We start from the raw sequence: 12,484 nt of genomic DNA on the forward strand, positions 1-12,484 counted from the left end.
AGCGACTGCAGCTCCACCTCTTAATTTCTCACTCAGCCAGGTTCATTGTCACATACTGACTGATTTGGTCAATCGACCTACATCATGCACAGAACTGGTGATTCCTATAGTAGGTGTCAACTATTCCATTCCTATCATAACACACTGCATTACACATCCAAAACAGCATTTCGAACATGTGAAACAGCTTTTCTGAAGAAGCACAATGCATGTTGATAAAATTCCAGCCAATGTCTGTCACATCCCCACCGTGTATATCCAAGTTTCCTATCTGCTTACAGTACAGTATGAGTCTCTCATTGTCCCTTGTGCGCATTATCAGCATGACAGCAAGACCTGGGTTCAAATAATATGTGAAACATTTCAAAAACGTAAGCTGTGCTTGCCAGGGCCAATGAAACCAATTTGAATAGTACAAAAGTGCAAACCCTGCCCATCTGGCCTACCAGGCAGGTTCAATAAATCCATTCAAAGCATTTAACATAGCCAAACCAGAATATGTATATTTTAATTATATATACAAAGTTGGTCACAAACTGGCATAAGTATTTGCTGGGATTAGGATAATTTAGTTAGCCTACCACCAGTAGCATATTGTAGCGACCCGCACAGACAGCTGTGTGTTATGTGTTAGGCTAGGAGGTGGTTGTGTTGTACTGACCAGTACCCGGTGTTCGCGGGGTCCAACCTGTCAATCAACCTGCTATCTGCCAATCACGGGAATGCCTGGAATGTTCTGATGCCGGGCATCCTGGTGGTTGGTGGAGTGGCGTGGAGGGGGGTTGGGCAGGGGGGTGGAGCATTGGAAGTTAAGACCAGGTTCAGCTTTTGTTCTCTCTCTCTTACGTCTGGGCTTCACAAGAGAAGGTCACGATTGGCTTGTGTCATCTATTTGGCGTGTGCTACGGCCCAAACAGTAGCCTGTGTAAAGTTGGTGTAATAAACCGTCAATTCGTAAACTCAAGCCTCTGTCTGGACAATTGTTCCTTTATGATCTAGTCGGGTCATTACATTGGTGTCAGAAGTAAAAACGTTGATACAAGTTAGCCAGCTAGCTAGCTGACTTATGTGGCTAGCTACCGTAGGTGAGAACGGGGATGGAAAATGCTTCGAGGGAATCCGAAAGTGAAGGTGGAGGTAGGGGACGATTATGGCCAAGGAGCTGCATGTGAATGGACGTCGGGGCTCTGTCTGAGGAGATCGCCAGGGCGTCGGAGCGCAGAGGCCGCTTGAGGGAGGACGTTAGAGCGATGGCGGCTGAAGCGGGCATGAGTGCTTCGTCGAATGTATTTCGCGCGGATTCTGGTGGGCGGACCGAAGTGGTGACGTCGACGCGGCGTGATGAGGAATCTGGGGCTCAGGATGTAAACAAACATGGCGGCGCCCAGTTCCCGGCTGCGTCCGTATCTGTTAAGACCCGAAGTATTCCGGTAAGGCGGATTGGGAAGCTTTTCATGCTCAGTTTGAACTGTTAGCTCATTTTAGGGGTGGTCGGATGAAGAAAGGGCACTGCAGTTGGCTTTATGCCTCACGGATGAAGCTCTGGCCTGTTTGATATTGATTAGCCCTGAGGACAGGCATGATTATGGGGCTTTAGTGGGAGCACTGAGGAGGCGCTATGGACAGTGTGTACAGCCCGGGCTACTGCGCTCCGAACTGAGTAATAGACGCAGGCAGCCTGGAGAGCCTCTACGGGTGCTAGCTAATGACATTGAGAGCCTCTCTCGGCGGGCATATGCTCACATGCCCCCTCCGTGCAGAGCGAGCTAGCACGGGACCAGTTCATACAGGCGCTCTCTCCTACGGAGCTGCGCATACAGACCCAGCTGGCTCATCCTGAGTCATTGCAGACAGCCTTGGAGATGGCTTTGGAGAGGGAGCTGGTGTGGGCTGGGGCTTCAGCTGGGGCTTTGGTGGGGGTGCAGGGAGACACACCCTCTGTGCGAGCTGGGGGCAGAGCAGTCCGGAGCCGGAAAAGCCTGCTTGGGTGGCCGAAATGACAAAAATCATTCGTGCTGTGTCGCTACAGGCGGAACGAAACACACGCCCTGGTCCCAGGGTCTGCTGGGGTTGTGGCCAGCCAGGCCATCTGCGCCGAGTTTGCCCCATGTCCCCCAGAGCTCAGGGAAACGGCTCGGGGTCCGCATAGACCGGGTAGTGCGGACCCCTGGCTTTCTATCCCAACCACCATCATCTTCTGGAGGAGCCCACCGGCACAGACGGGGAAGCAAGGCTCCACTTCCCCCAGAAGCAGACGAGGGCAAGCGGATGGAGCCTGTTGTTGTGGTGGGCCGGACCTGTGTTGGGGACTTTTGTCATGTCCCTGTCACTGTGGAGGGGTGCCCTGCTCCGCCCTGGTGGACACTGGTTCCACAGTAACCCTGGTGTGAGGCCAGATATTGTGCCAGGTTGGACTCAGTGTGAGCCTACAACTGTGCAGCTCCGCACAGTCACAGGTGAGCTGGCACCCATGAAAGGGAAGGGAATAATGACTCTGACAGTAGGGGGCAGGACTGTGCGTCATCCTGTGTGGGTGGCGGCTGTGCAGGACCCTTGTATCCTGGGGTTGGACTTTCTTAGGAGCACAGGCTGCCAGTTAGACCTAAATAGGGGCACACTGAGCTTCCAGGGAGGGACGGAAGTCACCATGGCCCCCCTAATGTCACATTCACTCAACCCAACAAACCCTTTACTCCAACAGTTAAAGCAGCAGAGACTCATGGCTGCGCCCCCTCCCCCACAGCTGTGTGTGACTTTTCCCCAGTCCCCCTGTCACCTACAGCGGTGTGTTACATTCCCCCAGCTACCTCCATGACACAGCCCTCTGTGAGCCGGGTCGCATCCCCCAGCCCAGCTACCCCAGATGGGAGAGGAGAGGACACTGTCTGCAGTGAGGGAGATATGGGGGAGGAACTGTGTTGGTCTTGACCCTGAGCAGCAGGAACGGTTGTGGCAGTTGCTGTTTGAATTCAGAGACAGCTTTGCGTTGAGTGAGGAAGAGGTGGGTCAGACTCATCTGGTGCAGCATGAGATCGACACAGGTGATGCTCGACCCATCAAGATGCGTCCCCGCCGTATCCCGCTGGCACGCCAGGAGGCGGCAGACAAGGCTGTGTTGGAGATGCAGCGAGCAGACTTCATTGAGCCCTCAGACAGCCCCTGGGCGGCGCCAGTCGTCATGGTTCCGAAGAAGGGGGGCAAGCTGAGGTTCTGTGCGGACTACAGGCGGCTGAATGAGGTAACCAGGAAGGACTCATACCCCATACCACGTATCGATGAGTCGCTGGACCTGGTTAGGGGTCCTCCTGGTTCTCCTCACTAGACCTCCGCAGTGGCTACTGGCAGGTGCCCCTCTCCCCAGAGGCCAGAGCCAAAACTGCGTTCTCCACTAACAGAGGACACTGGCAGTTCAAGGTCCTGTGCTTTGGCCTGTGCAACGCTCCAGCTACTTTTGAGCGTTTGATGGACAGGGTGCTGGATGGCATCCCCCGACAGCAGTGTCTGGTATACCTCGATGACATCCTGGCCCATGGCAGCTCCTTCCAGTCAGCCCTGGGGGCGCTACGGCGTGTGCTGGAGAGGGTGGCTGCCGCAGGTCTGAAGCTCCACCCCGAGAAGTGCCACTTCATGAGGAGAGAGGTGTCCTTCTTGGGCCACCGAGTGGGGAAGGAGGGGATCAGCACCATGGAGGACAAGGTAGGGGCTGTCAGAGACTGGCCCACCCCCACCGACCAGCGTCAGCTGAAGAGCTTCCTGGGCCTGGCCTCGTACTACAGGAGGTTTGTACGGGGCTTCTCAAGCGTTGCTGCTCCACTGAACCGCCTGCTGCCGAAGGACAAGGCTTTCACTTGGACAGTGGAGTGTGAGGAGGCGTTCAACACCCTCAAACGTGCACTGATCGAGGCCCCGTGCTCGCCCCCTGACCTCACCTTGCCCTTTATCCTGGACACAGACGCGAGCAATGTGGGCATGGGTGGGGTGCTGGCCCAGGTGGGGCCAGAGGGGGAGAGAGTGGTGGCGTACTTCAGCAAAACATTTGACAAACATGAGCGCCGCTACTGTGTCACCCGGCGGGAGCTCTTGGCTGTTGTGGCTTCCGTCAAACACTTCAAGTACTACCTGGGTGGTCTGCCCTTTACTGTAAGGACTGACCACTCTGCTCTCCAGTGGCTCATGTCTTTCAGAGAGCCAGAGGGGCAGGTGGCACGCTGGTTGGAGGAGCTTCAGCCGTATGACTTCACGGTGGTGCACAGGGCAGGGGCACGCCACTCCAACGCCGACGCCATGTCCCGTCGGCCCTGTACTGCAGACGGCTGCCGCCACTGTGAACGGAGAGAGGGACGGGAGAGAGAGCTGCGGGCAGAGGAGGGTGTCTGTGCCACAGTGTGTCGGGCGAGCGGGCCTGTCTGCTGTGAGCTGCAGACTGTCGACGTGGCTGAATGGCGGCAGCAGCAGGGACGGGACACAGACCTACAGCCAGTGCTACAGTGGGTAGAGGCGCAGGTGAGGCCACCATGGGAAGAGGTGACAGCGCTCTCACTCGCGACCAAAGGGTTGTGGTCGAAGTTTGAGAGACTGCGGCTGGCTGATGGCGTGCTACAGCGGGCATGGAAGGAGTCAGCTACGGGAGAGGAGAGGTGGCAGGTGGTGGTCCCAAAAGCATTGCGGGAGGCTGTGCTCCAGAGTACTCATGGGGGGTGGGGACTGGACACTTTGGGGTCACAAAAACACTGCGCCGTCTCCGTCAGGGCTTCTACTGGGGGCAGCACAAGAGGGATGTGGAGGACTTTTGTCGCCGCTGTGACAACTGCACAGCGAGAAAGGGCCCCCAGGCCGCTCTCATGCTCAGCTACAACAGTTCCCAGTGGGGGCTCCCATGGAGAGGGTGGGAGTGGATGTAGTTGGGCCGTTCCCCACCACAGACAGTGGAAACCGCTGGGTGCTCACGGCCATGGACTATTTCACAAAATGGCCCGAGGCCTATGCTCTGCCTGACCAGGAGGCAGAGACCATCGTCGACGCCCTGACAGCGGGGATGTTCAGCAGGTTTGGAGCTGCAGAGTCCATCCACAGCGACCAAGGCAGAAACTTTGAGTCCCGTGTGTTCGCCACCATGTGTGAGAGGCTGGGTATGCACAAGACCCGCACTACTCCTCTCCATCCTCAAAGTGATGGCCTTGTGGAGCGCTTCAACAAAACGCTTGGACAGCAGCTGGCCATCGTCTCTTCCAAACACCAGCGTGACTGGGACAAGCACCTGCCTATGGTCCTCATGGCATGCCGCTCCGCTGTCCAAGACTCCACTTCCTGCACGCCTGCCCTCCTCATGCTGGGAGAGAGATCCGCACCCCTGGGGAGATGGCGTTTGGTCGGCCCCTGGATAGCCCTCATGTTCCTCCGGGGCCGGAGTATGCCCGGAGACTCCAGGACCGCCTGGAGACAGCCCACACCTTCGCCAGAGAGCAGCTGGTGAATGCAGGTGTGAGGCAGAAAAGGAACTATGACGTGCACACCCGGGGAAGGCACTTTGTGGCTGGGGAGCTGGTCTGGGTCTACAGCCCCCTAAGGAAAAAAGGCAGATGCCCCAAGTTGGACAGTCACTGGGTGGGACCCTGCAGTGTCCTGGAGAGGGTAGGGGAGGTTGTGTACCGGGTGCAGCTTCCTCCCAGGGGGAGAAAGGTGGCACTGCACCGGGACAGGTTAGCCCCATACAGAGGGGCCTCTTCTCCCCAAACCCCAGGAACCCCCACAATTCCCCTCTCTGGCAATGACATTCTCCAGGCACCCACCCTCAGGTGCCGCAGACAAGGCTCCAGACAGCCCACTCCCCCTGTCTCCCCCCCTGTGTCACCGCGTGGTTCCCCAGAGCCACGGACTGTATTACCCGTTCCCGCTTCCTTGTCACCCATATCCCTGCCTTCATCCCCTGGGTCCCAGAGGGGCACTCTGCGACCATCACGACCACGCAGGCAAAGGAGACCTCCGGGTCGCTTCAGAGACTTTGTTTGTTCCCTCGGGGACGAGGGACTTTGTGGTGGGGGGGCTGTGTAGCGACCCGCACAGACAGCTGTGTGTTATGTGTTAGGCTAGGAGGTGGTTGTGTTGTACTGACCAGTACCCGGTGTTCGCGGGGTCCAACCTGTCAATCAACCTGCTATCTGCCAATCACGGGAATGCCTGGAATGTTCTGATGCCGGGCATCCTGGTGGTTGGTGGAGTGGCGTGGAGGGGGGTTGGGCAGGGGGGTGGAGCATTGGAAGTTAAGACCAGGTTCAGCTTTTGTTCTCTCTCTCTTACGTCTGGGCTTCACAAGAGAAGGTCACGATTGGCTTGTGTCATCTATTTGGCGTGTGCTACGGCCCAAACAGTAGCCTGTGTAAAGTTGGTGTAATAAACCGTCAATTCGTAAACTCAAGCCTCTGTCTGGACAATTGTTCCTTTATGATCTAGTCGGGTCATTACAATATATTTACGTTTAGCTAGTACAGTAGTTCGGTAACGTTAAGTAGCTAGCTTGGGTGCTTTGCTAACTTTGGTTATATAGTTGCAGATTTTTACAATAAGCTCGCTAGTTAGTAGCAAACAGAACCTGCATCATTTTAGAAGAGACCACTGGTTTTCATAATAGTTCGCTCGCTACTCACATGCAGCAAGGAGAGGAAGCTGGTTTTGCGCTCGTGCAACTGTTGTACTAGGTAGCTAACTGGATTTGTATATACTAGCCGTGGGGCGTGAAGTTGCTGCAGTTTAATATGCATGCCAGACCAAAGTTTCCTATTAATTGAAGGAAACGTAATATCACACATTTACTATGCATCCATTTTTATTAATACATTACCTTTCTCAGTTCGCTGTTTGTATTGCGCCTGTAAGAATAAAGGAAGTTGGCCCATGTCCGGTCTGATATTGCGCTGGTGGATTTTGAGCAATCATGACAGCTGCATCCCATAAGTTTCATAGCCAAGCACGAGGGTTCCATATCTCTGGTTCCATATCTCTGGTTCCATCCTGGTATACAGAATGATCCAGAACACAACACCCACTCAAAATCGCACATATGCATCTTTGTATCTCATCATTCCCCCTGGATTCATGTAGGATGAAGTTAGTCCAGGCCATCATCACTAATTATCCAGTGTTCAATGGGCTACATATAGATAAGGTTCATGACTGTTAGGATGATTAATTATGAACTTTCATATGGTCAGATAGGGAAGATCATGCCAGGTCAGACTGATGTTTTACCATCAGTGTACAGTTGAAATGGTACCCTGCATTGACTTCACCCATTAGAAGTAAGTATTCATTCCAGTGACATACAGCACAAGGGATAGTGACAGTTGGTTGCCTGTTTTCAGCCACAAGCAAATAGCAAGTTCTAAGAATTTGTTGCATTTAACTTGCGTGAGCAGTTTGATATGGTATTGTGTGGCATGAACAGTTGAGGGTGGTGAATGCACCAATTTGTAAGTCGCTCTGGATAAGAGCGTCTGCTAAATGACTTAAATGTAATGTAAATGATTTGAAAGAAAACAAATAAAATTTGAATCCAGGTGCGATGGCAGGTATGACTAACGTGGTTCTCTCAGGACAGTGACCTCTTGGACAAGCGGAAGCACTGCTTCAGCATCCAGACGGAGTGTGGAGAGGACATGTTCTACAGCGTAGAGCTGGAGTGTGAGCTGCTCATCTGGGAGAAGGCCTTTCAGATGGCCACTTTCCTGGAGGTAGAGAGAATACAGGTACACAGTATATAAGAGGCAGCACTTTTTCCTAACCCAGTTTCGTGGCGGGGTACAATGGCCTCAGTCCAACATCCAGGCTCTCTGTCATCAAAATTGTCACTTGAAACAAATCAAACTATTTTAGGTGGGTTGGGAGTGGGGCAGAGCTAGGCGGGAGGGAACATCCTGCCTATAAAATGGTAGGCGAAACATTGAAAAGTAGTTAAGAGAAGCTGTGACATACTGTACCATACAGGCCAAGCCTAGTCATCTTCTCACAATGGATTTATGTTCAGTTGACATGTTTCACCTGTGGAAGGTTATGCTGTCTATTAAATATGCATCTTGTAACTAACATCATGCACCGTTGCCTCTCCGCAGTGTAAAACATACGCTTGCATCATGGAGAGCCACCTGATGGGGCTGACCATAGACTTCAGCATGGGCTTTGTCTGCTTCGATGCTGCTTCAAAAGTAAGTTACATTACCGGTACATCAACATTCATTTGTCCAGAAGTCATACATGTAGATGAAGGATACATAGACATGAACACTGAGTTTCTCTAGCGTTACTTTAAAAGTAGAAGTAACCATGACACCATTACCTCCCGAGTGGCACAGCGGTCTAAGGCACTGCATGTCTGTGACAGAGGTGTCACTACAGACCCTGGTTCGATCCCGGGATGTATCACAACCGGCTGTGATCGGGAGTCCCATAGGGCGGTGCACAATTGGCCCAGCATTGTCCGGATTAGGGGAGGGTTTGGCCGGGGGGCAGGCCGTCATTGTAAGTAAGAATTTGTTCTTAACTGACTTGCCTAGTTAAATAAAGGTACAATAAAAAAATATATGTTTTTAAAAATATAAACATTATTTCACCTTTATTTAACCAGGTAGGCCAGTTGAGAACAAGTCCTCATTTACAACTGCGAACTGGCCAAGATAAAGCAAAGCAGTGTGACAAAAACAACAACACAGAGTTACACATAAACAAATGTACAGTCAATAGCGCAATAGAAAAAAAAATCTATGTACAGTGTGTGCAGATGTAGAAATGTTTTACCATTCAAATCTACTCTGTGGTGTTCCTAACTTATTCTGCACCGTGTGCATTTTGATAGACTGAGCACATTTGCTTTGATGGCTGGTCCCCTCCAGCCCAAATCCCTTACATTCTGCCTGCAGTTGACTTTGGCCTTTTGCCAAGTCTGAGTGCCACAATAACTATTCCACTAGAACACATAATGTGGATGAACAGGACGCATCGACAGCTATATTGTTCCCTGTGTTTCTTGGCCTAATTCCTACACAGCAAAGCAAGTGGTTTTTCTCTCCCCAGAAAGTCTCACAGCAGCCTAGCCAACTGCTGACAGGCAGGGTATTGTTTACCAAAACAAGCATGAAAGTACAATTCATATTTAAACTGCAATTGTAAAACAATACACATGGTGGAGAATGTTTAATAATTCAATCAGATAGAAAACCAGCCTTGTCTTATGCACTCAGTGTTCAGATCTGTGTGAAGCCCCTAGGGGAAAAAGTGTTGCTTACGATTGTAGGTTGTGTACATGGATGTCTTGTTTCGTATGGAATGTGTACTATGTACATTCATTTTATATTGCCAAAGCTTTTACACGTGGACATTCGAGGGCAAATAAAGTTACATTCTCTTTATGACCAAGAACAGACTCGTAGATTCAAATCAGCATTAAAAACAGGACATTGGCGCTCATCATCCAAGGTTATGAACTTACACCGTCTGGTACATTTGCAAATAATTAGGAAAAAAAAACCCTGATGGGAATCATTTTGTTGTGGAAGATCAGAATAAGATTAGACCACAGATAATAGTAATTAGAATGAAAGATAAGATAACAACGAGAAAGAGAAGGTAATGTTCTTTATAAACCACCTTCAACTGTATTTACTTCCTCTATACAGGCGGTGCTGTGGAGATACAAATTCTCCCAACTGAAAGGATCGTCTGATGATGGGAAGAGCAAGATCAAATTTCTGTTCCAAAATCAGGACAATAAAGCAATTGAAGCCAAGGTAACAAACATATGCTGTATCTCTGATTTAAATTAAATTAGCCAATAGTTATATATTTTCATGCTTTCTTTGGCCATTATCAGCTGATACCAATTAAAAATCATGCATAAGAAATGTTTCATTCATTAATTATTATCCCAAAACGTGAATAAGTTAGTGTCTATCTTTTGTTCCACAGGAGCTGGAATTTTCTAACCTCTTTGCCGTGCTGCACTGTATCCATGCATTCTTTGCTGCTAAAGTTGCTTGCCTGGATCCGATGTTTGTGGAGAGTCAAGGTGCTGCGACTACCACTGGGGGGGTTTCCACGCTCACCAGTGTCTCCTGTAATACACAGACATCCAGAATCAAATACTCCATCTGACAGAGCCTGCTCAGCCCCTCTCCTTATCCCTCTCTCCCAAGTCCCCCCTCTCCCCTAAGACACTGCACTTTTACTACATCAAGGCCTAGAAAGGCAGAGGAGAGACCACAAACGAGTGTGTTATACTGTATCCAAAGCCGTCTAATGAACAAGGACATGTGAATCCAACATTTGAAGTATTATTGACAGAACTATTTTTTTCCCTTCCGAAAGACACATTTGATATTTCATCAGAGAAAAGGAAGCTAGCTGTGTGAACTTTTTGACCAGTACATTGTACTGTACTTCGAAGAACATTGTAACACGAAGGAGTGAGTGCAGAACCAATGGACGTAGAATGGATGGATGATTATAAACATTCTGAATTCAGTTATTTGTCTTTGGTCAGATCCCCAGGCACCTTTCACAATGATTCAAACGTGTTGTTGACACTGTTGTTAAACATAACATGATCGTGTTGCCAAGGCGACAAAGCAGACAAACTGTTTTCTACAATATTCAATCCGCTTCTTGTAGGTTTAAGTAGATTTTTGAAAAGGTAGACATACAGTATAAGGATGGTGACTATAAACAAATTGTTTTCTTCTTTTCGACCAAAGAAGATTTAAAGAAGACTTAATTTTATTTCTGATGATTATAGCAATTATAAGGATGGTCAGTTGGTATTGCCATAATTTATCATTGGAAAAAAACATGTCCCCTTCTCTCTTTTCATGGATATTGATTTCTTAATGACCATGAGTAATGATTAGATGAATAAATATGGATTAGATGGCATCATGGCAGTGTAAACTGCAATGTTGCATAGTTAAGTAGTTTTCACCTGTGTGGTTGTATAATGAAGTTGAAAGCACTTCATATTCTCTAACCTATGTGTTTTGATTTATCTGAAAACATCTTTTAATTCAACGAAGAAACACTGAAATATGTGTGTATTATGGATTATACACAAATATGAAATTAATCAACCTCATGACACCTTTGATTTTTTTGTTGTTGCCCATGACGTGGTTATAGTCCAACTATAAATAGAAATCACATCATGTCAAATTGTATACGATTTCCTTTCAACACGACAGGGTCATATAGAGAGGGAATGACTCAGGTTATAGATGTACGTGAGCATAGCTTTTTTTATTGATGTTGAGGAGAGGACAGGGATGAGTGCTGCTATGAGTCTGTCAGAGAGGCAATCAAGAGGTGTTTTTAATCAAGGCATTCAGCAAACAGTAATCCTTCACACACCCAACCTGGACTGGACCCGGATTATGAAGAACGGATTTCACAAAGTGAATCATTGAGAATTATTTTGACGAAGTGCTACAGCCAACATAGTCAGTCAGATTCAGAACATGTGGTTGTGTGAGAATGTCTACACCTGGTCCTGCACTCACTGGAAGATATTGCTCTAAATACAATTCACTGAAATGAACGAAACCCTTTCTGTAATTACATTTATTTCTGCTAATCTTGATGATGTAAATAAAGGTTGACATCTAAATGAACAAAAGGGGAATAATGAATATGGGCGTTTCCTTGAGGGATTACTTAAAAGAATTAGGACATCCATTCATTTGATGCGTTCCACAGAGAATACATAGTTGATAACCTCATGCTCTCTTTACCAATGACGATGAACAATATTGACCCATGATTAAAAAGATGATGTCTCTGTTATGTCAGTGTAAAAATGGTGACCATAAGTACCACATTGCAAGCAGATTCTAATATGTCCCAAAGCGCTTAGAAAAGCCTCTTTAAACTGTGTCCATCCACTCTAAAGTCAAAATCGATTTGAAAATATTGTAGTCTGTCAACTAATCCAAAAACCTATTTTGAAAGGCTTCGACTCAGAGTGCTGTATGAAGTCACGTGCTTGACCACCATTCCCTTCAGTTTCACTAAGTATAAGGCTTCAGAGGACAACATGACATGGGGGTGAGGAAGAGCATAACAAGTTGGTTCTGACATAAGTGTAGAAAGGGAAAGTGGTGCTGTAGATTCTATGCAAAGAAAATTGAAGAGGCACTGTGTTGTGCTTTACATATAGCCTAGATCTCTTTCACATACTCTTGGCTTGGAACACTTCAAAACAAGAGATTGATGTGGTGGCTTTTATTTTTTGGCAAATGATAGCTGTTTTATTAACAAATATATAGTGTACTACTTAATAAATCAAATGTTTTATAACATGGGGCTGATTTGAGATAATAGATACATTGTTTGACAGTAAAGTCAGAGAAGGTGGCAAATATTATTTTTTTTCAAACTTGTCAATAATGTATTTTATATCACCACTGAATGAGCCAATGTTACTTTATAAAACAGCAACATTATTTACTAT

General features: G+C 48.4%; 1 protein-coding gene across 2 annotated transcripts in view; it reads left to right on the forward strand.

The window, feature by feature from the left end:
• The window catches only part of LOC124009148 (gamma-1-syntrophin-like), a 45,361-nt gene extending 33,713 nt beyond the window's left edge, over window positions 1–11,648 (forward strand). For both annotated transcript variants that reach the window (XM_046320665.1, XM_046320666.1), the window contains 4 exons: window positions 7,590–7,742; window positions 8,106–8,198; window positions 9,666–9,776; window positions 9,955–11,648. In XM_046320665.1, the coding sequence (XP_046176621.1) occupies window positions 7,590–7,742; window positions 8,106–8,198; window positions 9,666–9,776; window positions 9,955–10,140 (543 nt within the window). In that variant the 3' untranslated portion in view covers window positions 10,141–11,648. The remainder of the gene's footprint in view (window positions 1–7,589; window positions 7,743–8,105; window positions 8,199–9,665; window positions 9,777–9,954) is intronic.
• The last annotated feature ends 836 nt before the right edge of the window (window positions 11,649–12,484 follow it).

Source organism: Oncorhynchus gorbuscha, linkage group LG22 (genome assembly GCF_021184085.1).
Source record: "Oncorhynchus gorbuscha isolate QuinsamMale2020 ecotype Even-year linkage group LG22, OgorEven_v1.0, whole genome shotgun sequence".
NCBI classification, from domain to species: Eukaryota; Metazoa; Chordata; class Actinopteri; order Salmoniformes; family Salmonidae; genus Oncorhynchus; species Oncorhynchus gorbuscha.